At 43.0% G+C, this 27262-nt stretch overlaps 2 protein-coding genes across 5 annotated transcripts in view; both read left to right on the top strand.

The window, feature by feature from the left end:
* Window positions 1–27262, top strand: part of VNN3 (vanin 3) — a 35688-nt gene that overhangs the window by 7864 nt on the left and 562 nt on the right. The window contains 3 exon segments of the mRNA XM_041732204.1: window positions 518–864; window positions 25006–25148; window positions 25567–25621. Of these exon segments, the coding sequence (XP_041588138.1) occupies window positions 518–625 (108 nt within the window). The 3' untranslated portion in view covers window positions 626–864; window positions 25006–25148; window positions 25567–25621.
* The window catches only part of VNN1 (vanin 1), a 29658-nt gene continuing 27405 nt past the window's right edge, over window positions 25010–27262 (top strand). The window contains exons 1-2 of one of the 4 annotated variants that reach the window (XM_041743868.1): window positions 25010–25148; window positions 25567–25621. In XM_041743868.1, coding sequence (XP_041599802.1) covers window positions 25586–25621 — 36 coding nt within the window. In that variant the 5' untranslated portion in view covers window positions 25010–25148; window positions 25567–25585. The remainder of the gene's footprint in view (window positions 25149–25566; window positions 25622–27262) is intronic. The other 3 variants (XM_041743873.1, XM_041743871.1, XM_041743872.1) reach the window with 3 other exon arrangements.

Here is a 27262-nt window from a genome sequence, read left to right as displayed (position 1 = left end):
GGAGGGCTCTTTCCAGGGTGCTGTAAATTCCTTTTTAGGGTGGTTTCCTCTTGGGGAGGGGGGCCTTGTCTGCCTGTCTTCCAACTATCTTCATCAGCCACTGTAGGGTTATGGAAAATTAAAGAAGAAATACTGATTGTGGATGATGGCAACTGATGTTCTCTTTATTTACATGGTGTAGAACACATTAAATTAAACATATTAAATAAAACATCTACAGCTTATTTTGTGGGTATGTTATTTTAAGAAGTTGTTATGACAAGACCAATAATGATAATATTTCATGAGTTAAAAGAAGTTTTTATACATCATTTTTTTTACCCACCTGTGCCATAGTTTACTCACTGCAGTCTCACCCAAATGTCTCTCCTATTCGACCTTTAGATCTGACACATGGATCTTCTGACACCAAATCCTGTACACATGTTACTATTTTAGAGCGAGGTTGTCAGAGAAGGCCTCTGGGCTGGAAAGCAAAGCTCTGCACTGCAGTTAATCCTTTCCTTTCTTTGATCAGGTTTCAAGAGATGGCAGTCTGAGGAGCGAGAGCAGAGCCTCTCTGCCTGTCTTAGTTATGGCCCTGTATGGAAGAGTGTTTGAGAAGGACCCTCTGCATTTAGGGTAAAGACCTGGGAGATCATAATGATCCCCTACCACTGGCACAGTTCCGGGATTGCTGCGGCAAGAAAGGGAGAAAAAAAATATGCTTCATGTCTGTTTAGAAGAGATGTCACAAATTGGCTGCAACAACAAACTTAAGATTTGAAAAACAGTAGATGTGTTTTACATGTCTTACATTTTACGTATTTGAGATAGCAGAACCTGATTTGTGGGACCTGCATTTATTCTCCATGTAGATGCAATGTAAGTATGTGTAAGTATGGGTATGTAGAGTAGAGCATGTATTTAAATGGAGGGGGGGTTAGAAAATTCATTCTGTGTTAACTACTCTAATGTGTACAAATGTTTTTCTGTCATTTGGAAATACACAGGGTGAAAGTACTATGCAGAAGGTAGTTGATCCTAGTTGGTTAAGATACATGAAGTTAAAACAAAGTAATTATGAACAATTTTTTTAAAAATTAGGAATGACTTTTCAACTACTTAGAATTGTTCCATTATCTCTTTATTCTACTCTTAGGTTCTATTTGTATGGAAATTAGATACTTAGAATGGGAATAAAAAAGAAAAAAAAATCTCCTTCAGACCACATCCTGTTTCCTTCTGAAATTATTCTGTGCAAAATTTATCCAAGCCATGGTTAAGGCCCTTGGATACTTAGATCTGTTGCAGTCTGTGCTGAGAGCTTCCTTAGAAAGGGCCACCTTGTCATCTTTCCCCTAGTCACCGTTGGTCTCTCAGCTCTGGGGCCCTTTGCTCTTTTTCTCTCTGTTGGTCACCGATTAACTCTGAGAAGACACACACATGAAAGCAGGGGTGATCTCTGGTTCATGTGGAAGTGGCTGAGGATAGCTCTGAATTGAGGACACCTTTTTCTCACAAAAGATATGACAATTCCTCTCTTAGACTTCTCCCAGGTGTTTATCTCCATTCCATTTAATTCAACACAGTTCCCAGAGGCTGGAGATAATCTGGGCAGCAGACAGTACCCTTATCTGTGCTGCGATCATGTCTGGATTCTGTAAGGGCTATGACACTCAGATCCAAAGATCATAACAGTGCTGCAGACTCCTCTCTTTGTATGGGACATGGGCACCTCCAGTCCTAATGGTCTCATGCTGGTTCTTTCTAGGCTTCTTTCCTCTCTCTCTTAGACAGTTTTCTGGTGACTGCATCAGTCCCTGGTGGCCTCAACCTCCTCACCATCCCTCATCACCTCGTATCCTATGTAAACAACCTCTCTCTAGCACCAGGAACTACACAATCATCTGGTCCTGTGGGCTTCTCAGTAACTAGTCACCATGACTAAACAATCAAGCTGTTTCTCTGGAAGCTGTTTTGATCCTTATCTTTTAATACTATATACTTTTTTATTTCTTTGACCTCTTTTATCTCTTGCCCACCCGTCTGTCTCCCCCAGCCTTCTAATTTTATTTACCATGACTTAACAAATGAGGAGCTCTGACAGATGCAATCCTCAGTGTCTTCCTCATCTGCAGTCTTTCTTTGGAGAGGGAAGTCATTATTCTGGCTTCAACTCGTATTTCACAGGTGAGCAGAAGTAACTTTCTTTTTATGGGAGCTAGTTCAAGCCACAGAGTAATGGTTAGGGGCAATATTAAAAAAATAAAAGTTTATTATGTCCTATGGCAAATAAATAAATAAATAAATAAATAAATAAGTGGAGTAGTAGGGACTATCATTCAAGTTTCTAGAATTGACCAGGAAATTTGATGTTGACTGGTTAAACGTCACATTTCTGGGTATTGGAACTGCAGTTAGGTTAGATATTAACTTGGGTCTACTAATTTGGGATGTTAACCTAAATTATGCCATTTGGGGCCTGTAGTTTTCTTTTTAAGAATCCTCTCCTTTGGGATGCCTGGGTGGCTCAGTGGTTTAGCATCTGCCTTCAGCTCAGTTTGTGATCCTGGGGTCCTGGTATCGAGTTCCACATCACACTCCTGCTCAGTAGGGAGTCTGCTTCTTCCTCTGCCCATGTCTCTGCCTCTCTCTGTGCCTCTGAAGAATAAATAAGTAAAACATTAAAAAAAAAATTCCCTCCTTTTGGTCAGACTTTTATCTTAACTGAGAGATATGATCAAAATGTAAGGCATGAACACCACTGTCAGCTACTGCTCTGAAGTTCTTGAAGCTTTTGTTGATCCCTTGCGTGGCATTCATAGGTCACGATTATTTCCCTTTGTCTCTGTGACATTTATGGGTTATGAATTCAGATGTACATTCTTTAACTCAGTCATCCTTGGTTCCTTTTCTGGTGTTCTGGTGCACTTAAAGCTTTTGAAAGAATATAATGCATCAGGGAGGTAGTTATGATTACTATAAGTGGGATAATTCCCAATATTTGAAGTGCACTTTGAAGCCCCTGATGCAGGATCATTGAGCACAGCAGTCAAAAAAGAATTCTTGAGACATTTTATCAATACATGATTATTAACCTAGTGTTTGCCTCTGGTTTTAAGGGATATTGTTTTTTTGAAGTATATGGGTTGGGTCCTTTAAAGTCACTTTAACTGGCTGAGCCTTAAGAGCCCCTCCAGGGACATTGCAATCCCAGTCCTTTGGTTTTACTTCCTTCCAGATTTTGGAAAGGATATCAGGGTACGGTTTTAATTCTCCAAGTGTTAAAGCAAATAAGCCATTCTTCGCTTTGGTAAGAGCAAATCTGCTCCCTAGTTTATACATTAAGTCTCATTCAAGTAATGGGGTGGGACACGATGAAGGGACTAGAAAAACAAGAGTGACCAAATGATTTTTTAAAAAAATATTTTATCTATTTGAGAGAGGGAGACAGAGATAATGAGAGAGGTAGCATGAGGCAGGAGAAAAGTAGAAGCAGGCTCCCCACTGAGGAGGGAGACTGACACAGAACTCAATCCTAGGACCCTGAGATCATGACCTAAGCCAAAACCAGATGCCCAGCCTACTGAGCCACCTAGGCATCCCCACCAAATGACTTTTGTGTTTACAAGTTAGAGGCACTGTCTGAGAGCATGTTTTAGTTTCCCCTCTATGACAACAATGTTATGGTTAGAAAGACAAGAAGGGCCTGAGTGCTAAGAACAGAGTAAAGTGTTGGGCAGCCCGGGTGGCTCAGCGGTTTAGCGCCGCCTTCGGCCCAGGGCCTGATCCTGGAGACCTGGGATTCAGTCCCACGTCGGGCTTCCTGCATTGAGCCTGCTTCTCCCTCTGCCTGTGTCTCTGCCCTCCCCCTCTGTGTCTCTTATGAATAAATAAATAAAATCTTAAAAAAAAAAAAACAGAGTTAGTGGTTCCTGTATCAATAAGGAAATTGATAAACTTACCTTGCACATCCAGGGTATCTTGGGGCTCAGTCATCTTGATATCAAAGGCAGCTGGACCAGCCTAGGGCCTGCCATATCAGTTCCTCAGATTCCTGCTCTCAGTTGGGGAAGTAAGTTCCTCTCTTCCTTTTTTTCTGGAGATGAAGACAGTCTCTCTTCCAATGACCTTTCTCACAGACTGGACATGGTCCTTGTAGAGAGCATTTATTTGGACATTCCTTGCTCCAATGTCTGATCTGGCCAAACCTATGGCATGGGGTCTTATGTGGCCCTTTATCTGATACTGGCTTTTTCCTTTTTTTTTTTTTATTGTTTTTAATATTTATTTATTTATTTAATTCATTTTAAAAAAATTAATTATTTTTTTAAATTGGAGTTCAATTTGCCAACCTATAGCATATCACCCAGTGCTCATCCCATCAAGTGCCCCCCTCAATGCCCGTCACCCAGTAACCCCCACCCCCTGCCCACCTCCCTTTCCACCACCCCTTGTTCATTACCCAGAGTTAGAGTCTTTCATGTTCTGTCTCCCTTTCTGATATGTCCCACTAATTTTCTCTTTCCCCTTTATTCCCTTTCACTACTTTTTATATTCCCCAAATGACTGAGACCATATAATGTTTGTCCTTCTCCAACTGACTTACTTCACTCAGCATGATATCCTCCAGTTCCATCCACATTGAAGCAAATGGTGGGTACTTGTCGTTTCTATGGCTGAGGAATATTCCATTGTATACATAGACCACATCTTCTTGATCCATCATCTTTCGATGGACACCGAGGCTCCTTCCACAGTTGGGCTATTGTGGACATTGCTGCTAGAAACATCGGGGTGCAGGTGTTCTGGCGTTTCACTTCATCTGCATCTTAATTGCTGGGTCATAGGGCAGTTCTATTTTTAACTCTTTGAGGAACCTCCACACAGTTTTCCAGAGTGGCTGCACCAGTTCACATTCCCACCAACAGTGTAAGAGGGTTCCCCTTTTCTCCACATCCTCTCCAACACTTGTGGTTTCCTGCCTTGTTAATTTTCCCCATTCTCACTGGTGTGAGGTGGTATCTCATTGTGGTTTTGATTTGTATTTTCCTTTTGTTTTTGTTTTTGTTTTTTGTTTTTTGTTTTTTATTTGTATTTTCCTGATGGCAAGTGATGCAGAGCATTTTCTCATGTGCTTGTTGGCCATGTCTATGTCTTCCTCTGTGAAGTTTCTGTTCATGTCTTTTGCCCATTTCATGATTGGGTTGTTTGTTTCTTTGCTGTTGAGTTTAATAAGTTCTTTATAGATCTTGGATACTAGCCCTTTATCTGATACGTCATTTGCAAATATCTTCTCCCATTCTGTAGGTTGTCTTTTAGTTTTGTTGACTGTTTCTTTTGCTGTGCAGAAGCTTTATATCTTGATGAAGTCCCAATGATTCATTTTTGCTTTTATTTGCTTTGCCTTCATAGATGTATCTCGCAAGAGGTTGCTGTGGCCAAGTTCAAAAAGGGTGTTGCCTGTGTTCTCCTCTAGGATTTTAATGGATTCTTGTCTCACATTTAGATCTTTCTCCAGGGGATCCCTGGGTGGCGCAGCGGTTTGGCGCCTGCCTTTGGCCCAGGGCGCGATCCTGGAGACCCGGGATCGAATCCCACGTCAGGCTCCCGGTGCATGGAGCCTGCTTCTCCCTCTGCCTGTGTCTCTGCCTTGTCTCTGCCTCTGTCTCTCTGTATGACTATCATAAATAAATAATATAAAAAAAATATAGTTTAGATCTTTCTCCATTTTGAGTTTTATCTTTGTGTCTGATGTAAGAGAATGGGCTAGTTTCATTCTTCTGCACGTGGCCGTCCAATTTTCCCAGCACCATTTATTGAAGACTGTCCTTTTTCCAGTGGATAGTCTTTCCTGCTTTGTCGAAGATTAGTTGACCATAGAGTTGAGGGTCCACTTCTGGATTCTCTCTTCTGTTCCATTGATCTATGCGTCTGTTTTTGTGCCAGTACCACACTGTCTTGATGACCACAGCTTTGTAGTACAACCTGAAATCTGGCATTGTGATGCCCCCGGCTCTGGTTTTCTTTTTAATATTTCCCTGGGTATTCAGGGTATTTTTTGATTCCACACAAATCTTAAGATGATTTGTTCCAACTCTCTGAAGAAAGTCCATGGTATTTTGTTTTTTTGTTTTTTTTTTTTGCAATTAGCAAGAGGGTTTATTGGACGTTTGAGCAAACGGGCTCTCCGCCTCCAAGGAGGAAGAGAGCCCCGATTAGCAATTACAGGTATCTTTTAAAGGCAAAAGGAACAAAAAAACCGCTTAAAGACAAAAGGACCTCGGGAGTCGCATAGCATTCAGGTTATTGATTTCACAGAGGGTCAACATGAACCTATTCAGGGACATTCCAATCAGGGTGTGGGGGGAAATGGTTTTCTTATTGTAAACAGAATGCTTTTAGTTGCTAAAATTTCAGGAAGGCGCCTGGATGGGCTGCCTCTGGATTAGGGTTGGCCCTATTTACAAGGGGGGAGGTTTCTTTATTCCCTCCTCTTGTTTGGGCTGATTTTAATCTTAAAATCTTAGGGAACATTTATTTTTTTCAGTTAGGAGGGCCCGACATTGTTGAGTTAATACCAGAGCTTGGGTAATAGACAATTTTTTTCTCGGATGAACTGGAGCAGCTGGTTAAGGATTCAGGGGCCGAAAGTTAGCAGCAGGAGCAGGATAACTAGAGGGCCCATAATGGTAGAGCTTAGGGTGGTCATCCAGGGAGACTGGTTAAACCAGCTTTTAAACCAGCCCTGCTGGGCCTCCCGGTCCCTTTGTCTTTTATTTAGCCTATCCCTGAGTTTGGCCATGGAGTCTCTGATGACTCCAGAATGGCCTGCATAGAAACAGCATTCCTCTCCCAGGGCCGCACACAGGCCTCCCTCTTTCAGGAGTAGTAAATCCAAGCCTCTCCTGTTTTGAAGTCCTACTTCTGAAAGTGAGGTGAGGGACTGTTCTAACTTAGAAACGGACTCCTCTAGTGCCCGTAGATCCTCATCTACAGCTGCCTGGAGTTCTATATGACGTCGTGAGCCCTGGATCAGAGCAGCTGCGCCAGTACCCACCCCAGTAGCGACCCCTAGTCCCAACATAACGGCTAGGGTTAGGGAGACAGGTTCGCGCCGAAAACGGGTGGGATGTTCATCATACTGATTTTCTAGAGTTTCAGCAGGGTGATAGAACACCCTGGGTATGATCTGCACCATGACACAGAAGTCGTTTGAGCTATTTAGAACCTTAGCTGACACACAGGGGGTGAGGCCTTTGTTGCATGCCCACCAAGTTCCCGGCTGGGGCTCCAGGTAAGAGTCAGTCCCTAAAATCGGGGCGGTAGTGTTGCAGAGGTCCTGGTAACCGCGGGTGAGTATAGTTAGCCTTGACAGTGATGTAATCCCAGGAGGAGGAGGGCCTCCCATCCTGTGTCCCCCGTAGTCTCGCACCCCCAATTTTTACAATAGAAGTATTCCCCTCCTCCACAGGTGGGATTTAGCCTGCGATCTCTGTGGTACCCGGGACAGACATAAAAGGGAAGAGTGCTTAGCATGGCCCTTCTGTCAGGCGTGCCACATGCTCCCCATGGGTCTAATCCCAGTCGCCCTGGAGGGCTTTCTCGGTTAGGGGCTCTAGAGGTGTCGAAGTATCCCTCTAGGTCCCATGGGCTAAGGGCCCCTATGGTTAGCTTGCATAGGTCAGGATATAGGTTAGGCCACCAGGTTCCCACGGGGGCGGTCTTAGTTATAGACCAGACCTCGTCACCCCCAGACGTTAGTACCTGCCAGGTTAACCTTTTGAGGGCATGAGGGTCACCTTTGGTGGAGGTGAAGAGCACTAGGAGAGGTAGGAATATAACAACTGTCATTGAACAATTTTTGAAAGTCTTATCTTGAGCGGGTTTTGGGTGCGGTGGAGCTTCCATTGGGGTGGCTCGCCGGGTCCGTCCTGGCTGGCATCAGCGGTGCTCGTTGATGGGGCGCGCTTGACGTGTGAGGCGTGGACCCAAGCAGCAATGCCGTCTACCTTTAAGGCGGTTGGGGTGGTCAGTAGTACAGTGTATGGGCCCTTCCAGCGGGGCTCAAGCGTCCTGGACTGATGTCTCCTGACGTAGACGGAGCCACCGATCTGGAACGGGTGTGGGTCGGTTGTGTCTCCGGAGCGGTAGACAGCCGCAAGGGGTTTCCAGATCTGGCGCTGGATGATCTGGAGCGTCTTTAGCCTGTCCTGGCGATAGAGACGGAGCCGCTCCCTCCCAGCAGCAGTGTCGTAGTCCCAGGTCGGGCCAACCAAGGGGAAAACATCCTCGATTTCATTAGGCAGCTGGGGCGGCCTCCCATCCGCCCCGGGGACGTTTTTCTGTAGACGCGCTGTCTCTCCTCCGTGGTGAGGAGAATCTGCAGGAGCTGATCAGGGTGCCCATGGGGTCCTGGCTGAAAGACCGGGGCCTTCACCTCCTACCGGTCTTAGGATTGAGCCTGGGGTGTCTCGGATCCCGGACGAGCCCCCAAATGTTGGACCCTCGCTCACGGGTGCCAACATGTCCCGGCGGACGCCCCAGAGACTCAGACCCCAGACAGGCAGATGCAATTAGCAAGAGGGTTTATTGGACGTTTGCGCAAACGGGCTCTCCGCCTCCGAGGAGGAAGAGAGCAGTCCATGGTATTTTGATAGGGATTGCATTAAATATGTAAATTGCCCTGGGTAACATTGACATTTTCACGATATTAATTCTTCCAATCCATGAGCATGGAATATTTTTCCATCTCTTTGTGTCTTCCTCAATTTCTTTCAGAAGTGTTCTGTAGTTGTTAGGGTATAGATCCTTTACCTCTTTGGTTAGGTTTATTCCTAGGTATCTTATGCTTTTGGGTGCAATTGTAAATGGGATTGACTCCTTAATTTCTCTTTCTTCAGTCTCATTGTTAGTGTATAGAAAAGCCACTGACCTCTGGGCATTGATTTTGTATCCTGCCACACTGCGAAATTGCTGTATGAGTTCTAGCAATCTTGGGGTGGAGTCTTTGGGGTTTTCTATGTAGAGTATCATATCATCTGGGAAGAGGGAGAGTTTGACTTCTTCTTTGCCAATTTGAATGCCTTTTATTTCTTTTTGTTGTCTGATTGCTGAGGTTAGGACTTCTAGTGCATGTTGAATAGCAGTATCGAGAGTGGACACCCCTGTCTTCTTCCTGATCTTAGGGGAAAGGCTCCCAGTGTTTCCCCATTGAGAATGATATTTGCTGTGGGATTTTCATAGATGGCTTTTAAGATGCTGAGGAATGTTCCCTCTATCCCTACACTCTGAAGAGTTTTCATCAGAAATGGATGCTATATTTTGTCATATGCTTTCTCTGCATCTACACTTGATCTTAGCCAAAAAGTGGGAAATGATGCTTTCTCTGCATCTATTGAGAGGATCATATGGTTCTTGTTTTTTCTCTTGTTGCTATGATCTATCACTTAGATTGTTTTACAAGTGTTGAACCAACCTTGCATCCTGGGGATAAATCCCACTTGGTCATGGGAATAATCTTTGTAATGTACTGTTGGGTCCTAATGGCTAGCATCTTGTTGAGAATTTTTGCATCTGTGTTCATCAGGTATATTGGTCTATAATTCTCCTTTTTGGTAGAGTCTTTGTCTGGTTTTGGAATTAAGGTGATGCTGGCCTCATAAAACGAGTTTGGAAGTATTCTGTCTCTTTCTATCTTTTGGAACAGCTTTAGTAGAATAGATATTATTTCTTCTTTAAACATTTGATAGGGATCCCTGGGTGGTGCAGTGGTTTAGCACCTGCCTTTGGCCCAGGGCGCAATCCTGGAGACCCGGGATCGAATCCCACGTCGGGCTCCCGGTGCATGGAGCCTGCTTCTCCCTCTGCCTATGTCTCTGCCTCTCTCTCTCTCTCTCTGTGTGACTATCATAAATAATTTAAAAAAAAAACATTTGATAGAATTCCCCTGGGAAGCCATCTGGCCCTGGACTTTTGTGTCTTGGGAGGTTTTTGATGACTGCTTCAATTTCCTCCCTGGTTATTGGCCTGTTCAGGTTTTCTATTTCTTCCTGTTCCAGTTTTGGTAGTTTGTGGTTTTCCAGAAGTTCGTCCATTTCTTCTAGATTGCCTAATTTCTTAGTGTATAGCTGCCAGGTGTCCATCTCAGTGGGAGCTGGTGAGGCCCCTGTTCTCTGGCGGCCCCACCCCTCCCAGGCACAGGGTGACACCAGGAGGAACAACAATACTGGCGGCGCCCAGCTCTCCAGCCCTGGAGTCAGCTCCCACAGTAACTCCCGCAGTCTCCCAGTCTGCACTGGCCTGGATGCTCCAGGGGCGGGGGCGCTGACCTGCACAGCTCAGGGGCGCTCTGTAGCAGGAGAGTCTTGCTGTCCTGTGCCCTCCTGGGCTCTGCCTGTCCTGGGGGAGCACAGGATCCTGGGCTATGTACCCTAGGGCACCCTGCCGCTGGAATCAGGCTCCTGGGGCCATGCAGCCCCCTCCGGCCGCACTCCAGCCCTTTACCACACTAGGCCCACAGTCTGTGGAGCGCTGTCCCTGGAATGCACCTCCTCTGTTAGTGACCCTGGAAACCTGGAGGCTCCACTGCCCTTCCCGGGATCCTGCCCAAGTTCCCTGCGAGCACCTTTCCATCCAGGAAGATTTTTAAAGTTCCTGCTTCTCCGGGACTGGGCTTTCCTGTCCTGGAGGCTCTCCCCGCCTGGCCTGAGCCCAGCTCCTCGTGCGGCCCCTCCACCACTGGATTCTTTTTTATTTAATTTTTTCCCGTCTTCCTACCTTGTTAGAAGCAGGAACTCTTCTCTCTGCAGCATTCCAGCTGTTCTCTTTAAAGCTCAGGCCGAATTCATAGGTTTTCAGGATGATTTGAAAGTTACCTAGGTAAGTTGGTGGAGACAGGTGACTTGGGGACTCTACTCTTCTGCCATCTTGCCCCCCTTCCCCCTTACTGGCTTTTTCTTTAGCACCAAGTTAGTCTGGCATTGAGGTGAATCCACAATGGCAGCAACCAATATTTGAGCCTGTAATTTAGCTCTCCATGTCTTTTCTTGTCTTAAAACCATCTCTTTTAAAAACTCCAGTAGCTACTACCTCTAGTAGGCACTGGATGGCGGGTTGAGGATCTAAAGTTGTTTTAGTCAATTTTCAGCAGATTTAAGGTGCCGACTGATTTATAAAATGCATGTTTAATATAGCTGTTCCCTCAGGTGAGGCTGGATCCAGATTTATATGCTCAGGGGTAGCTTCTACCAAATGACCCCGAAGTAGAACTGGATTTTCATCAGCTCCCTGAGTAATTTCCTGAATTTTAACAAAGCTTTAGAGAATCCTTTTTGCATTCCTACTATTAAATAAGTGATCATATGGTTTTGAGTTTTCCTTCCCTGCCTACCCTCTTGATAATTTCAGTGCAGTTAGTATTTGGGACAGCAGCGATCCCTACCTTATAACAATCTATCTCTGGCTCTAGTTCATCAGCAAATTCTTGAGCCTCTCTGCCCAGATAAGGTTTTTTACTCAGGGGTACAACCACGGGTTAATATAATCTATCTATCTATCTATCTATCTATCTATCTATCTATCTATCTATCTCTATATATCTATTTATCTATACACACACACATACCTTGCCAGATGAAATCGAACATAATGGATCATTGTTGAAAACCCTGAATAAATTGAGAAGGGTTTTCAGAATATCATCCAAATTGATGTTTTATCTAAGTTAAGTCTGCCGTAGAGAAGGAGACATGGACTCTAACAGTGCCCATTTCTCCATTAGCATCCTCCTTAAGGGGATGTATTTGAGATTTAGGGGGAGTTCCCAGAAGATAGTGGGTCTTGAGGTTTGTAAGAAGGATGGATATAGTAACAGAGCCAATATCCCCTTCGTTTGAATTGGCCAGTGATTCCTCTGGTAGTCCAGGTTTGTTAGGAGGAGGGGACCTATTTAGACAATCAGTGTCCAATATGTCAAGAGGGGCTTTATTAACATGGGGGGTGGCTAGGCACATTCTGCAAGAAACCCTTAGGTCAAGATCTTGATTTAAGGCCAAGAAGGCCTGGGCATAGGGCACTTTAGTCAATTTGCCTTATTTCCTGCAGAAAAGATATAATTAGTATATAATATTGAAGTTTATTATTCCATCATTGGGCCATTTTTCCTGTCTCCTAAGGAGTATTGAGACCATGCATAATTGTAGAAGATGAGTCTTTTCTTTTTCAAATCTTGAAATCCAAATTGTTTCCAATGGGTTAAGAGGTGCCCAAGGGGGAGTCCTTGGGGACTTAAGAGAAATATCTCATGTTCCTATAAAAATGGAAAAGCCCATTACCGTAATTCCCCCTCCCCCAACTCCTGGGTGGTGTCCCATGTAGGAGAATGTCAAGGGTTCCTAGTTCAATACAACCAGAGGCATTTTGAACACAGACTTATTTACTGGAGTGATAGTGATGTCCCTTTGCTTCCCTGTGGTTTTTCCTTGGACACAATAGATGCTGGTAGACCAAGAGAGCTTGTCATTTTAACCCATGAAGTCGTTAAGAATTTGCAGGAGGTATCTCCCCTCTACTTTAAGTAGTCAGTAGGGGACATAGATGAAGAATAATGAAGATAGAAATCCATCATGGTCTAAGGAACATTACAACCATGTAGTCTTTAAATCTGACTTCCCCAGGGAACAGTCTCCAGGAAACAGTCCCTGGTTTAGAAACAATACCTAAATTCAGTCAGTTACTGGTTTCAGCCACCTCCAAGAAGAGATATTTTGACCAAAAGTGGCTAGGTCAGAGATGTGGAGGGGATCATACTGGACCAATGAGGAGGAAAACTTACATGGGAGTCTTAAAATGGGCAACTGTCTTAGTGACTTAGGTGGCAGTCCCGTGCCCAAGAAAGCTTTGTACAAGAATAGGACTAAAGAGAGGGAGGGCATCAAGTTTCTTTCTGAGTCTTATTACTATTCCTGCTAAGTTACTAGCTTCCAGTCATAAGTCAGACTTTTGTTCTTTCCTGAACAGCAGCCACAGGCTAGATGACTGCAGTCTGAGCAATTGATGTGAAAGTAATCCAATTAGACCTTACTGAAAATGTCCCTGAAATGAATGTAAGAGGTGAAAAGGGAGTAACTCACCAAGTTTGCACCAAGGTTCAAAGTCCGGATGAAGGAAGATGCAGATCCCCACACACCTAGGTGATCAAAATTATGATGTGGGGTCATTGAGTGCAAAGATCAACAAAAAATTCTTGAGGTGCTTTCGATGCAAAAATGTGCTTTATTAAAGCATGGGGACAGGGCCCATGGGCAGAAAGAATGCACTTGTGACTGTGAAGTGGGACCGATTATATATTTTGGAGTTGACTGGGGGAAGGGAGGGTCAGGTATAGAGATAACTAGAAATCTCTAAAGGGTTTTCTGTATGTTAAAGAAGACTTACAGAATCCTGGAGGTCTGGCTGTTGTCATGCTAAGGTTGCTTTTTTTTTTAAATAATAAATTTATTTTTTATTGGTGTTCAGTTTGATGCTAAGGTTGCTTTTAATCTCCGGCAAAGCATTAATACTAAGGCAGCTGTAAGTTCGTTGAGGAATGTCAGTCTCTGCATATCTCAGGTATTTATAAATGGGTAAGTTATAAGAAAATTTAATTTTATCTGCATTTCCCCTACCTTTCTTCTCCTTATCAGTCCCCAGGATCCAATCCAATCCAATGCAATCAAATAATAAAGACCCCCATGGAAGAAGTCATCTTTTTAAGCCAAATGGCTTGTTTTGTGATTTTATGTAATTGAGTTTTAACTTCACCAGAAGTGGTAATCCAATTATCTATTGCAGTCAACAGATAATTGAGGGCTATTCTATTATCAAGAACACCTTTGGCCAGAGTGTCTAAGGATCTTTGGTGGGCAGCTATTGCTTTTGCAATGAATTCTACAACAATTTCAAGATTTAAGGAGAAGTTCCTGATCCCAGCTTGATTCATATTTATCCATGCCCAGAAGTAGGAGCCTGCCAAAAGGAGTGAATCCTGAATCATGAGAGCCTCCTGGTAGACCTTTTCTAACTTGATTATGTAAATTTATACAGGGGAGTCAACCAGTGAGATGTAGCTAGATTTCAGGTTCCAAGCCTGAAAAAAAGGTTGCTCTAAATTCCAGAGGTTACTCATCTTAGCAATGGCCTGGGAGGAAAGATGAGGGTATTTATGAGATAAAGATGAGATGGTCTTTCCAGACCAATGGCAGAGTGAAGGAAGGGAAAAGGAGAAGTGGTTTCATGTTCACTTAGAGTAGGAAGTCTTGATCTGGCCTCTTGGGTAGAAGCAGTCTACCTCAACATCAGCTACTTCTCTTCCCTGTCAGTTTGATTCAGAGGTCTCCAGTGTCTGCATAGGACCAGATTATCAGGTGGAGTCTTCTTTACCTGTGTGATGTTTATCCAAGACTTAATATCTTTAAGTTAGTGTCAGTAGTCAGGAACACTTGGTAAGGTTCTTTCCAGTGGGGCTTGAGGTCTTCCTCTGATGATGCTTTCAGATACTTGATCACCAGGCCCTAAACTGTGACCAAGAGGAGCCTTTGAATTGGGCCCCAGGAAGGCTTCTTTAACCTGTTGATGACAGGCTTGAGCATAACGCATTAGAGACCTACTAGTAGTGATCATACTAGCATGAGACAGGGATCAACAGGAGGTTATATATTGATAGAATTCCAACTCTGCAAGGTTTTCATTAAGGCTCATATGATTCAGTGAAGTGGGTGCCTTGATCACTGGAGATTATAGAAGGTATATTTTAAGTGGGAGACACATTTTTTAGCATGTCCCTCCCACTGTGAGAGCATAGTCTTATGGTGGAGAAAGGCTTCAACCCATTTGGAAAACATGCATACAATAACGAGGACATATTGATAACCCATACTAAGTGATAATTGAATGAAGTCTAACTGCAAGTGTTCAAAGGGTCTGTAGGAAGGAGGTCTGAGGACATTAGAGACAAAATAAATTTTTTAGGGTTATGGGTCTGACCAGTTAGATGTTATTGGTAGACCGTTTTTGCAATTTTATAGAAGTTTCTCCACTAATGTTTATTTATAACTCCAGTCATCTTATTTTTTTTTAATTTTTATTTATTTATGATAGTCACAGAGAGAGAGAGGGAGAGAGAGAGAGAGAGAGAGAGAGAAAGGCAGAGACATAGGCAGAGGGAGAAGCAGGCTCCATGCACCGGGAGCCCGACGTGGGATTCAATCCCGGGTCTCCAAGATCGTGCCCTGGGCCAAAGTCAGGCGCTAAACTGCTGCACCACCCAGGGATCCCTCCAGTCATCTTAAATGCATTAGAGGAAGGAATGCAAAAATCAGAAAATGGGGTTTATCAAGGAGCTGGGAAAAAGCAAGCAGCCATCTCAGGTTTCTCATAGCCCCGACTATTTACTTAATTTATAGCTATTGTTTATTCATCTCAATTTCTCTGATTCAAGAGCAAACTGTTGCCATGTTATAAGGACGTGAGGATGGCAAAAGCCTGGCAATTAGGAGCCCATTTTTTGAGGAAGCAGAATGGACCTCATCCAGGTGTGTTACAATCATTATAGATTCTGTTTCTGTTGCCTTTGCATAGCATACCTTCTATAATCTCCAGTGATGGAGGAACTAAGATTTCTAAGATTTAAAAATTCTAATAAATTTAATATATTCAAAGTTTTTCCCCAAGATTCCTTTTACACAAACCTTCTACAACTTTCTTTTTACACTCAGATTTTGTCCTAAGTTTTCCCTTTTTATTTTTATTTTTCAAAAGATTTTATTTATTTATTTATGAAAGACACAGAGAGAAAGAGAGGCAGAGAGACAGGCAGAGGGAGAAGCAGGCTCCATGCTGCCTGCTCCAAGCCTGATATGGGACTCGATCCTGGGATTCCAGGATAACACCCTGGGCCGAAGGCAGGCACCAAACCACTGAGCCACCCAGGGATCCCCAAGTTTTCCCTTTTTAAATAACCAGCCTTATTTTAGGATGAAATTACTTTATTTTTCCTCAACAAAAATGTGTCTTTATTCCTCATAATTTTTTCTTACCAAAAGCATGCATTTTCCTTTAGTTTAGAAATAGAAATATTATAGAAGCATAGACATAGAAAATATATTTTCCCTTATTATTTCCAGTGGCCTAATATATTAAATTTATTGGAATTTTTAAGCCTTAGAAATCTTAGTTTCTAGTGAAAATTAAATAATAGTGAGCTGTCTCTTTTACTACAATTCTTTAGATTTGCAAATTCATAAATATTTCTCATGATTTTTAGAAGTTTATGTGTTTTTGAATTTTCCAGTGAAGCATGAACAGATCCAGATATCTTTTAGCTTCTCTGTAATTAGAAGCCAAAAATAAACCTATACTTGGTAATTAATGTTTTAGTATTTTGTTTTACTTGGAAGTAATCTAAATATTTAACAGATTTAACTTAATTCATCATTTGATCTAACTCGGCAAAACTTTAGGTTTTAGGTTACCAACAAGATTCGGGAAAACAATTTAAACACTTACCTAAAATTTTTCATTTTATTTAGGTCTATTTAATTTACTTGTTCTTAATAATTATGTTTAGATCACTCATAAAAACTTTGTGAGGCATCAAAGTCACTCATTCCATTCATCTTTCGATGGATAAAGAAGATGTGGTTTATGTATACAATGGAATATTCATCAGCCATTAGAAATGACAAATACCATTTGCTTCAACGTGGATGGAACTGGAGGGTATTATGCTGAGTGAAATAAGTCAATCGCAGACGGACAAACATTATAAGGGAGTAGAGGGGAAGGGAGAAGAAATGGGTAGGAAATATCAGAAAGGGAGACAGAACATGGAAGACTCCTAACTCTGGGAAACGAACTAGGGGTGGTGGAAGGGGAGGAGGGCGGGGGGGGGGGGTGTTGGGGTGACTGGGTGGCGGGCACTGAGGGGGGCACTTGATGGGATGAGCACTGGGTGTTATTCTGTATGCTGGCAAATTGAACACCAATAAAAAATAAATTTATTATTAAAAAAAAAGTCACTCATTCTTGCAAGCTACTTTCTTTTAAATATTCTGCAACAGAGATAACATTGACCTATCTGACTTTAAGTAAACCCCAGTAGCCTACAAGTCTTAATTTTGTTGCTGATATCTCTAAAGACATGTCTATTTTAATCAAACCAACAATCTTAAACAAGCTCTCATGTGGACATGAACTTGAAAAAGACATTTTGGTTAGTTTCTATCTTTTTGATAGGTTTAGAATGATCAATCCTTATTTGCACTTGTCTTCAAACCACCTAACTAGGGCTCCTTTGGAAATTAATTTTAGTGATGCCATCCAGAGGTATTTATAACATACCCACAAACACATGTGTGCAAAGACTGTGTAGTTACCAATACTTGTGAAGATTTTTAAGATTTGAACTTGTCCGTAGAGTTGAAAGCTGTGCTAGAGTCTGGGCATGAGCCCTTTAGCAGTTTATTTTATTTTATTTATTTATTTATTTATTTATTTATTTATTTATTTATTTATTTTTTTAGCAGTTTATTTTAAAAATACTTCTCTTTCTCCCCCTTCAGTCTCTGGTAATTGTGAGCTGTGTTTACACCTCAGAGGCATGATAAAGTGTGTAACTTTAAGGGGAAGAAAAAAAAGTAAGTTCTTCCAAGAAGGACTTTGATTTTCTAAGGCCAATAATTTACAGGGCTTTTCAGATAAACAACGGAAGTTCATTTGGTAAAAGAATAGGTAAATATTGAATTACTGGTATACTGATTTTTGTTTTGTAAAATAAGGATACTGTTTTTAATTCCTCAAAGAATTGGACAATAACTTAAACGACATCATATGTTCATTCACCTATCCTACTACATTATCCTCAATTTGTTGCTTTCCCTCTGGGTACCTAGTTTTTTTGGTTTTTTAATTCCAGTATAATTAGCATACAATGTTATATTAGTTTCCGGTATGCAGTATGGTGATTCAGCAATTGTATAGTTGCTTGGTGCTTATCATGATTTAAGTGTGCTCTTAATCCCTTTCACCTATTTCACCCATCCTCCCACCCACCTCCCCTCTGATAACCATCAGTTTATACTCTATATTTAAGAGTGGGGTTTTTTTGTCTCTTTTTTTCTTTGTTCATTTGTTTTGTTTCTTAAATTCCACATGAGTGAAATCACATTGTATTTGTCTTTCTCTGACTGGCTTATTTCACTTAGCGTTATACTCTCTAGTTTTATCCATTTGCTGCAAATGTCAAGATTACATTCGTTTTTATGGGCGAGCAACATTTATTGTATATATACATATATAACTTTTTTGTCAATTCATCTATTGACAGACACAGGTTACTTCCATAATTTGGCTATTGTAAATAATGCTGCATGGGTACATAGTTTCAAGTATTTCTGGCAGCGTTGTGTAACACCTTGGATGTCTGACAGGTTGCCAAAGACGGTCCAAAGGATACTGTATTCCACAAATCTAAAGTCACTCCCATAGGCAGCTGAAAGAAACAATTTGCATATACCAGGCAGGCTGAAAGCCAGGCCTAGTTATCCAAAACAAGACAAGCAAAAAGGCAGTTGCTATACCTAGGAGAGAAAAGAAGAATCCACAATGGGTTTGAATTTGGAAATGAAGGGACAACAGTGAGATTATATTTTCCTTTCCAGACAGAGCACCACAGACAGAGGTTCAGAAGAACTGATTCTGGTAAGAATTTTCATTCTTCACTGGCTTTTGACAGTTTATCCAGGATCCCACACACAAACTCTGGTATCCACCAGAGTTTTCCCGTAGCTATTTAAGGGAATAATGTAGCAGTTTACCAGAAAACTCCTCACTTGCAACTCTGGGAGGGGGCCCTCTCTGGGTACCTTTCTTTGAAGGTAGATATGGGAGTGTCTGTAAAACCATTAACTTAGCAGACTTTTGCTTACAATGATGTAGCCTTTTCAGAGTGGAAGAACAATTCAGATAGACAATTAATAGAACGAGTACTCAAAGGAAATTAGAGATGAATTGTAGGAGCTACATCAATCTAATAATCTTTTGTTGTAGGTATGATGGGGAGCAAGACTTCCCTGTCCCTTTCAAGGCCCATCTAGGCGGATTGGGAATCAAATTGATCTGAGAAGTTAAGGAGAAATCAAATTTAATTTCATACATATGGGGAACTCACATGCATATGGAAATTCCAAAGGCAGGCAAAAATGAGGTACATATGTCATTCTGAAGTAAGAAGAGGAGGGTAAGGGATCTGGGACTTCAAAGGAAAAGAATGTAATTCACAGAAAAAAGTAAACAAATGTTTACTAGGCCACTGGGAGGGGGTGAGAAGGGGCCCTGGGGGACTTTGATCAAACAGGTCTTGTGAGATTCCTCTCTGCTGCCACACCTTGTTCAAGTCTTGACAAAGTCCTAGTTATCTATGGTGATAGCTCTCTTCCTGGAGCAGATCCTCTATCTAAATTCTCCTTAGGCAGTTTTGGGCGAGGTAAAGAGCTGTTACTGAATCTGCTGACTTGATTACTTTTTTTAACTCAAACTAACCTTCCTGCCAAGTGGCCCATCCTGGGGCAGCCAGCCTTTTGCCCCTACAGTTCCTTCCTCTGAAACTTCTCTGAAGTTCCACACACTAAAATTGAGTTGGTAGATTGTTTCATCTTGTAGTACCAGTCTCTTAGTCCTCACAATCGGTCAGTTTAGTTAAACTCATTTCTAGAGGCAGTGATGCAGGTGTGTTCTCAAGGGTAGGCCTATGGATCAAGCAATCAGGTAGTAAATAAGAGACATTTTTATGGAAACAGAAGAAAAGCAATGTTAATGATTAGATCAAATTATAAACCAATTTTTGAGTTTTAAGGGTAGCCAGTAGAGAAGATTTCTATATGTCAGGCTATTGTCAGGTTTAATCTGATCGGTAGTGAAATGAAATAGACCAGGCAAAAGTTGGTCGAAACAGATTTTTAATGGGATGGGCTCTCCGGAGAGGTTCTGCGGCCTGCAGGGGAGGGAGAGAGTGGGCAAGTCAAGGGCGCAGGGGAGGGCAAACGGGCTTTTAAAGAGGGGAGGAGTAAGGGCTTGGGTGTCTGTATGGGGTGGCAGGTATTAGGCTTATTCCTGGTGAAATAGGCCTGGGGGCAATAACTGCCCATGCCCTTCTATGGGGTCTGGGTAAAGTACCGTTCAGGTTTCCTGCCTAGGTCCAGGCTCCCCCTGATGACGGTCCTTGGGAGGTCTGCTAGTGATGGGAAAGTTCTGAGGTGGGGGCAACAAGGTGGGGGGTCCGCCACCCTTTTGTTGGTGCCTGCTGATCCCCCTTGATCCCACCGGCCCAACAGCTACCTTACGGAGTGACCCACAGAGCAAGAGGCACAAAGATGGTTTACACCTGAGCTGCTGTGATTTCTCCGAAACTTATATCAAGTTGTTTATATTCAGTTTGTAGAGCTTCAGGAGAAAGGGAAGTTTTTGTTTTTAAACGATTCCAAGTCAGAAAAGTGAGAGAACAATTTAACAATGCTAATTTGGAGAGTTGTAGCCAGCCGTTGGAGGACACTAGAAGAACTCAGGATCTATTCCAACTTTTAATATTCCAGCATTAAAATCTAATATTTACAAAGGTGTGTTGAGGAGGAGAATTTCTTCTGCTGTTCAAGTCCTTCTAGCTGGACTAAGAATGAAATTGACATGAGACAGATGAACAGGTGAAAATCCAATTTAATTTCATAAGTACAGGGATCCACAGGGTCCTGAAATTCCAAAGACTTACGTGAAGCTTCTGGGAGCTAAGAAGAGGAGGAGGGGCCTGAAGATACAAAAGGGAGAGGGATCATCAGCAGGAAGTTGAGATGCTTGGAAAACAACACTTGCCGTTTTATGCAGATAGATTTATTAGGTAAAGAGAAATCTCCATTAATACCTGTTTTCATAGTAGAGGGAGGCAGTTGAGGAAGGAGGGGGAGAGTTTGGATCTGCTGGGTTTTGATTGCTCTTAAGTCAAAATAATGTTCATGCCAAAGTGGTGCATTTCAGGGCAGCCTGCCCTTGGTCCCTACAAGTACCTCATATATATATTTAATTTTGCATTAGCTTTTTGCAATGGATCTTTCAAAGAAAATGTTTTGGAATTCTGAAGCTTTTTGGAAGCTTCTGCTTGCCAATTAAAACAGGTATCCCATTTCATTTACCTTGGCAACCCTTGCTTTCAAGTGCATTCCTTAGAGGACCTTATCTAACTGAAACATTCTCCATTATGGCCATGATAATTCTGTGTTTTTTAGTAAAATTTTTACCATTTCTGTAGACCATCACAGCTCCTGGCACAGCTCCTGGCAGTTTTGTTTTTAGATATGAAAAAGCAAGTGTGCCAGAAGGTGGTTACACTTGACTTCTGATTTTAAGGATCCCATTAGCTGAGCCTTTGTTTACTCAAAACAAGACAAGCATTGGCATCTCAATGCAACAGCAGTAACCACAAGTTGTCACTGTGGACTGGCCAAGAGAAGGCTGTGCCCAATACCAGCAATTCCCAGTGTGGGCCAAACCAGCAAAATCCACTACGGAGACTGCAGACTAGAACTGGGGAAAGGGGTAAACCTGCAAACCACACTGAATGGGGACCACAGGTTGGAAATGAAGAAGAAATTCCAGCATTGAATTGTGGACTGAGCCAAGGGCTAAGGAGTGGCGCTCCCTTAGAATCTCCTGTTAGTGTAGACTGATATGTTAACCCTGGCCTAGAAAGCCAATTAGGTCAGGAGCTGGAATGCAAAAAAAGAGCAGAGTTTAACTGAGTGACTTGCCAATGGCCTTCAGAAACAGCCATAAAGACAGTGAACTTAGGTGGTCACAGAGCAGCGCACTTGTGTTTCTCCCTGTTTCCAAATGCAGTCAGAATCTTGCTTCAGACACTGATGCTGCCATGAAATCGGTTAAAAATGAAATGAAAGAAAAGTACCCAAGTAAACTTGAAGGTCTCATTGGCTTTATTAAATGATTCACAAATCAGGCAGCATCTCATCTAGCAAATAGAGGGGAGCTCCCCTGAGCTAAGTAAGAGACAGGTTTTCTAAGTGAACCACTGCAGGTTTGTGCCTTGGTGAGTTAGAAACTGCACCAGGTTGAAATGTCACACAAAGAAAGGTTTCCAGCAAATAAGGAGATGATGAGGGATGGCTTCCAAAGCTGTGACTCTCTGAGCAAAAGGTGAATGGATTCTCCTTACTTAGGGTTAAAATGAATATTTAGAGTAGGAGGCCTATTCATCTTATGTAAAAGTGGGCATAAGGTCGCACATGTGCCTTAAGGAAACATGCCTATCCATACATTACCTGTTATGTAAATGAGGTTTGTGCTGCTCCTTGAGATTTTAGTATTATAATGAGCAAAGGTAGTTGGTGGTCCATTGAGTCTGGGTCTGTGTAGCTGTGAGTCAGGGATTAGGTTCTAACCCGTCTTGTTGGTCTGGGCTGGCTGGAGATCTTTCCAGGGCAGTCACTATTGCCTGAGGGGTAGTTTTGGTTTCTATTTGCCTGAGTTAAGATAAGGTGGAAAGAAGAGCTTAAGGAAGAATGTGGGACAAAGGTTGGTGAATACAAGCAGGTGAGCAATAAAGGTGAGGTCCTGGGGCATAGCTGGTGACAGTTTTTAAAGGCAGAGATATGGCATTAAAAAAAAAAACGAAAAAAGGAATTTATTAGCGAGGATGCATTGTTTAGGCAAGGTTACCTACCAGTAAATTTTCTAGAATTGACCAGGAATTTCTTTCTTTCTTTCTTTTTTTTTTTTTTTTTAAGATTTTATTTATTTTTTCATGAGAGACAGAGAGAGAGAGAGGCAGAGACACAAACAGGCCCCATGCAGGGAGCCCAACGCGGGACTCCATAACGGGTCTCCAGGATCCCGCCCTGGGCTGAAGGTTGCGCTTAAACCACTCAGCCACCCGGGCTGCCCTTGACCAGGAATTTGTGTTGATTGGTGGTGAATTCTTGGGGTGTTGAAATTACAGACAGGTGAGGCATGAAATCTTGGGGCCCTTTACTGACTTGGGGCCCTAAGTGATGTTATCATGGGCCTATAGTTTTCTTCTTAACATCATTTTAATTAAAAAGAATATAACTCAGGACCAGTCAGATGGAAGGGATGCACAGGGCAAGGGAAGGGGTCCGGAGCCCCATGCCCTCTCCAAGCGCACCACTCTCCCCAGATATCCACTTGTTCGCCAACTCAGAAGTACTCCCAACCCCTTCATCATATAGGCACACTTGATTGAGTTATCAGCCATTGGCTCTTCATTCAATTTCCAGGCCCTGTCTCCTCCCCTGAAGTCAGGGTTGGGACTGAAATTCCAACCCTGTAATTCCATGATTGGTTTTCTGGCACTGACTTCCCTTGAATCAGAGAGCATCAACTGGATCAACTGGGTTAGCTGGATGACTGAGGGCATAAGGGAAGTAAAGTCTCCAAAGTCCTCTGGCAAGTGAGTGGTGTTGTGCCCAAGACTTCAAATCCGAGAAACCCCCGAGGAGCCGACCCCGATGCAGACACACGAGGGTTGATTACCAGCTCGAGCCTGGGTCCAAGCGCGCCCGACACAGCGGAGCAGGGGCTCGGACCGAGACCTAGAGGCGCAGCTTTATGGGGCCGGTGGCCCGTGGGATACGCAGAAAGTCGCACAGGCGTGTCGGTGCACGCGCAGGTGGCCGATGGAATCACACCTCGCCCTGCAGCACCCACCTGGGCTGGCCGGGTACTGTGTCAGAAGCGGTGCACAGTTTTGGGGGCACAGCGCAGGGTCACGTTGTTAGGAGCCCATTTCCGATTAGGGTGCGCCCCGCGGCCCGACCAGGGCGGGGCAGGGCCTTAAGCCATAAGCAGGTCATGTGGGGTCATAGGGGAGGTGGCGGGGGCAGCCCAAAGTGGAATCGGTCCTGCTCTGCCTGTCCAGGGGTGGGGGGTTTTTGTTAAATTTCCGGGGTCCCACAAGTGGCAGTCCTAGGCAAAATTCCTTAAGTGATGCCTTGGGTCCTTTGAGTACCAGGCACTCTGCTAGGTACTAGGGTCAGAGAAGTGCAAGAGGCAGCACCCACCCTATTTAGTCTTTGTTCTTCCCTATCTCTGGATCTTTCCCCTGGGGGTGGGGCACAACTCCCTGTCGAGTTCCTTCGGGGGCCTGCTACCTCTGGGGTGCTATCAGTGAGTGTCCCAACACGGTGGGTTTCTTTCCTACCCCGGCAGTGGGATGTCCCCGTCTCCCTCTAGAGAGGAATCCTCTGCATCCTTGCAGAGTCTGGTGGTATTAATCAAGGCTCCTTTCCACAGAACAGTTTTGTTGGGTTCCAGGGCAGGCCACTCCGAACTGTGCCACTTTGGCATATTGATTATTTTATTTTATTTTTAAATATATTTTTTTAAATTTTTATTTATCTATGATAGTCATACACAGAGAGAGAGAGAGAGGCAGAGACATAGGCAGAGGGAGAAGCAGGCTCCATGCACCGGGAGCCGGACGTGGGATTCGATCCCGGCTCTCCAGGATCGCACCCTGGGCCAAAGGCAGGCGCCAAACCGCTGCGCCACCCAGGGATCCCGGCATATTGATTATTTTAAATAAAAGTTCCTTAAGAAGCAGCCAGTGCAAAAAAACAGTGACTTCTCCTTGTCTTCAGAAGACAAGAAATAAATATCTTCTGTAAAAGGTGGCCTCTCTGCACCAGGAGGTAAAGAGATTCTTCTTGTCAGGCTTGGGAAATTTATCGTCAAAAAGGCTGTATAAACAACCCTTGTTACTTTTTATGGATTTACCACCAGGCCCCAATTCTGTCCAGAATCCCTTACTAATTGAAGCTCTCCAAGTCGTTTTCTTTGTCCTGTCAATTCTTCAGATTTATTGCCTCCTTGTCTAAGAAGTATAGAAACTGCCTGCCTGTGGTCATTTCTTTATTTCTTCCCCCCGCATTCATCTGTCTCCTGTCCCTTTCATTCTTCTATCAGCTGGAGATCCTTGACAGCAGAGGAAGTGGTTCCTCCCCTGCAGTTGGCCCCGCCAGCTGGAGCAGCTTCCGCTGGATATTTGCTCTGAAGAGTCTGCAGCTTTGAGATCTCGGGAGATCTGACATACAGCCAGCCAGCAGAAGGTAAGATTCTCACCCTCTCAGCCTCCTGGAATCTCTGTCTGTGGGGTCTGGTGGAGGGAGAGTGATGACATTTTTTTTCTCTTTCTCTCAAATTAGCAGGAGAAAATATTTGTAGAACTAATTCCTTTAGTTTAGCGACTCTTGGTAAAAATTTGGTAGAGTACTGTTTGGTTAGTGATCCATTTCCTCCCAGAAGATGGCTTTTGTTTTCCTTTGTGGTGTCTTTTGTGTTGTTTGTCTTAAAGGGGATTACCATAAATCAGAAGGCAGGCATAGGCCCTCGCAGCTGTTCAAGTGGGCCTCACACAGTGCTGGGTTCATGCTTCTCATCAGGCAGTGTCTGTTTAGACATACTTTGCTGTGGGTCCCTTGTAAAAACTGGATGAAGTTTTTCTTTTTATCTTGTTCTATGTCCTAGGAACTTGGCTTTGTGACCAATGAGGATATTCTCTCTGGTTTCTGCCATCTGGAGGGTATGTTTACTTGGGTGCATTTACTGGGGTGCACTTCGGTAGCCAGTTGAATAGACTGGGGATCGGAGACATCCATTTATAAGCAGCATTTTCTTTGTCCAGTTGTGCCAGCTCTCAGGGGAGTTTGTCCTAAGAGCTCCTAGACTGTAGGAGCCTTTGTCATCTCAGCCTTCATTGCTTGTTAGTGCTCGAAAAATCCCATTCCAGTAGCACCTGCCCACTGTCACAGATTGGCGGGTCTGGGACTGGAAGCTTCACCCTTTTATGGGAGACTGGAGACACCTGATACACCACATCATTCTTCCCACCTGGCCCTGAAGGTCTTTGCTTTCTTGGACTATTCTTGGGAGTAGACTTTTGGATCATGGGGTTTTCATCAAACTAGATCCCTCTCTAGGGATGCCCTCTTGTATCTTTGGTCAAAGCATAAAAAGGTTTATTGGTTTGAGTTACTATTAATTAATAATTAAATAGTAAGATCAATGGCCGAAAGATGAATTGGCTAAATTAAAAAAAAAAGTCTTTATGGTGAACTTTTAATTGTTTTATTAGTATAAGGCTAGCTTTAAAAGGACTCCTTTGACAAGATAAAGAACAGAAATTAGACTTAAGGCAAAAATTAATGTCTATATCCATTGCAAATTTCCCTTCTTAAAATCTGACCCGATCTGTCAGTTTTAACTTCCCTTTCCTTATAAGATTTATTTTAGACAGCAGTCCAGCTTAATCTCAAGCTCAAAGTATACAGGCTATTCTTCTAAATGCTGGAAGCCAAGAAGTAAATTTAGCAGAAGTACCTGGGACAGGGAGTAGGGCTTGCTTTGCTGTAATCCGGCTCTGCCAGCTTTAGGCATTTCTATGCAATGACCTTGGCAGATGGATCTTAGAACTGCGCATCTCCCCACCCACCTCCCCGCCCGCCCCCCAACACACACACACACACACACACACACACACACACACACACACACACACAGAATTCATCTTGTCTCTTGAACAGGAACAGATCTTTTAAATTATAAAGCCCCTTTTCCTCCACTTTCAAAAGATCCTACCAAATTTAGAGGATTTAGAAATGTTAATGGCTGTTCGAAACCCCAATCACAGAGAACTTGACTGGCTGCTAAGGAAAGTTTCTTTCAGCTCCTGATTATATTATGATTATTAGGCAAACCAGAAGGCCCCCTGGAGCCCAGCCCCCCTTCACAGAGGAAACAGATCACCAAAATTTCTCCTAAGCCCTCCTGCAATTAATCAGTGGAAGGATGATTCTCAGGGCCTAATAATAATAAAAAGCCCAAGGTTAAATTACGTACTTAGAAAAGAAACTTTTACTAAAATGCTTTATACAGAGTTTACGAAGGCATAAGACTTTTGATCTCCATTTTAGTTAAACATCTCCCTGATATATATATATATATATATATATATATATATATATATATATATATTAGTAAAAAAGGCAGGTCAATCCCTTGATATTCAGGCTACAATCCAAATCTTTGGGGGAATTAAAGAGAATTGACTTTGTGTTACAATTCTCTATACAACTAGAAATGCAACTCTAAAAACAAGTCAAAACCCACCTACTTTACTGATCTCAAAATCTTGCCTATTCCGCTCAATGCTTTATAGACATAA

The sequence above is a fragment of the Vulpes lagopus genome, chromosome 2 (genome assembly GCF_018345385.1).
Source record: "Vulpes lagopus strain Blue_001 chromosome 2, ASM1834538v1, whole genome shotgun sequence".
In the NCBI taxonomy this organism is placed as follows: domain Eukaryota; kingdom Metazoa; phylum Chordata; class Mammalia; order Carnivora; family Canidae; genus Vulpes; species Vulpes lagopus.
The sequence above is the reverse complement of the archived record's forward strand: the minus strand, read 5'-3'. Positions and strand labels throughout refer to the sequence as shown.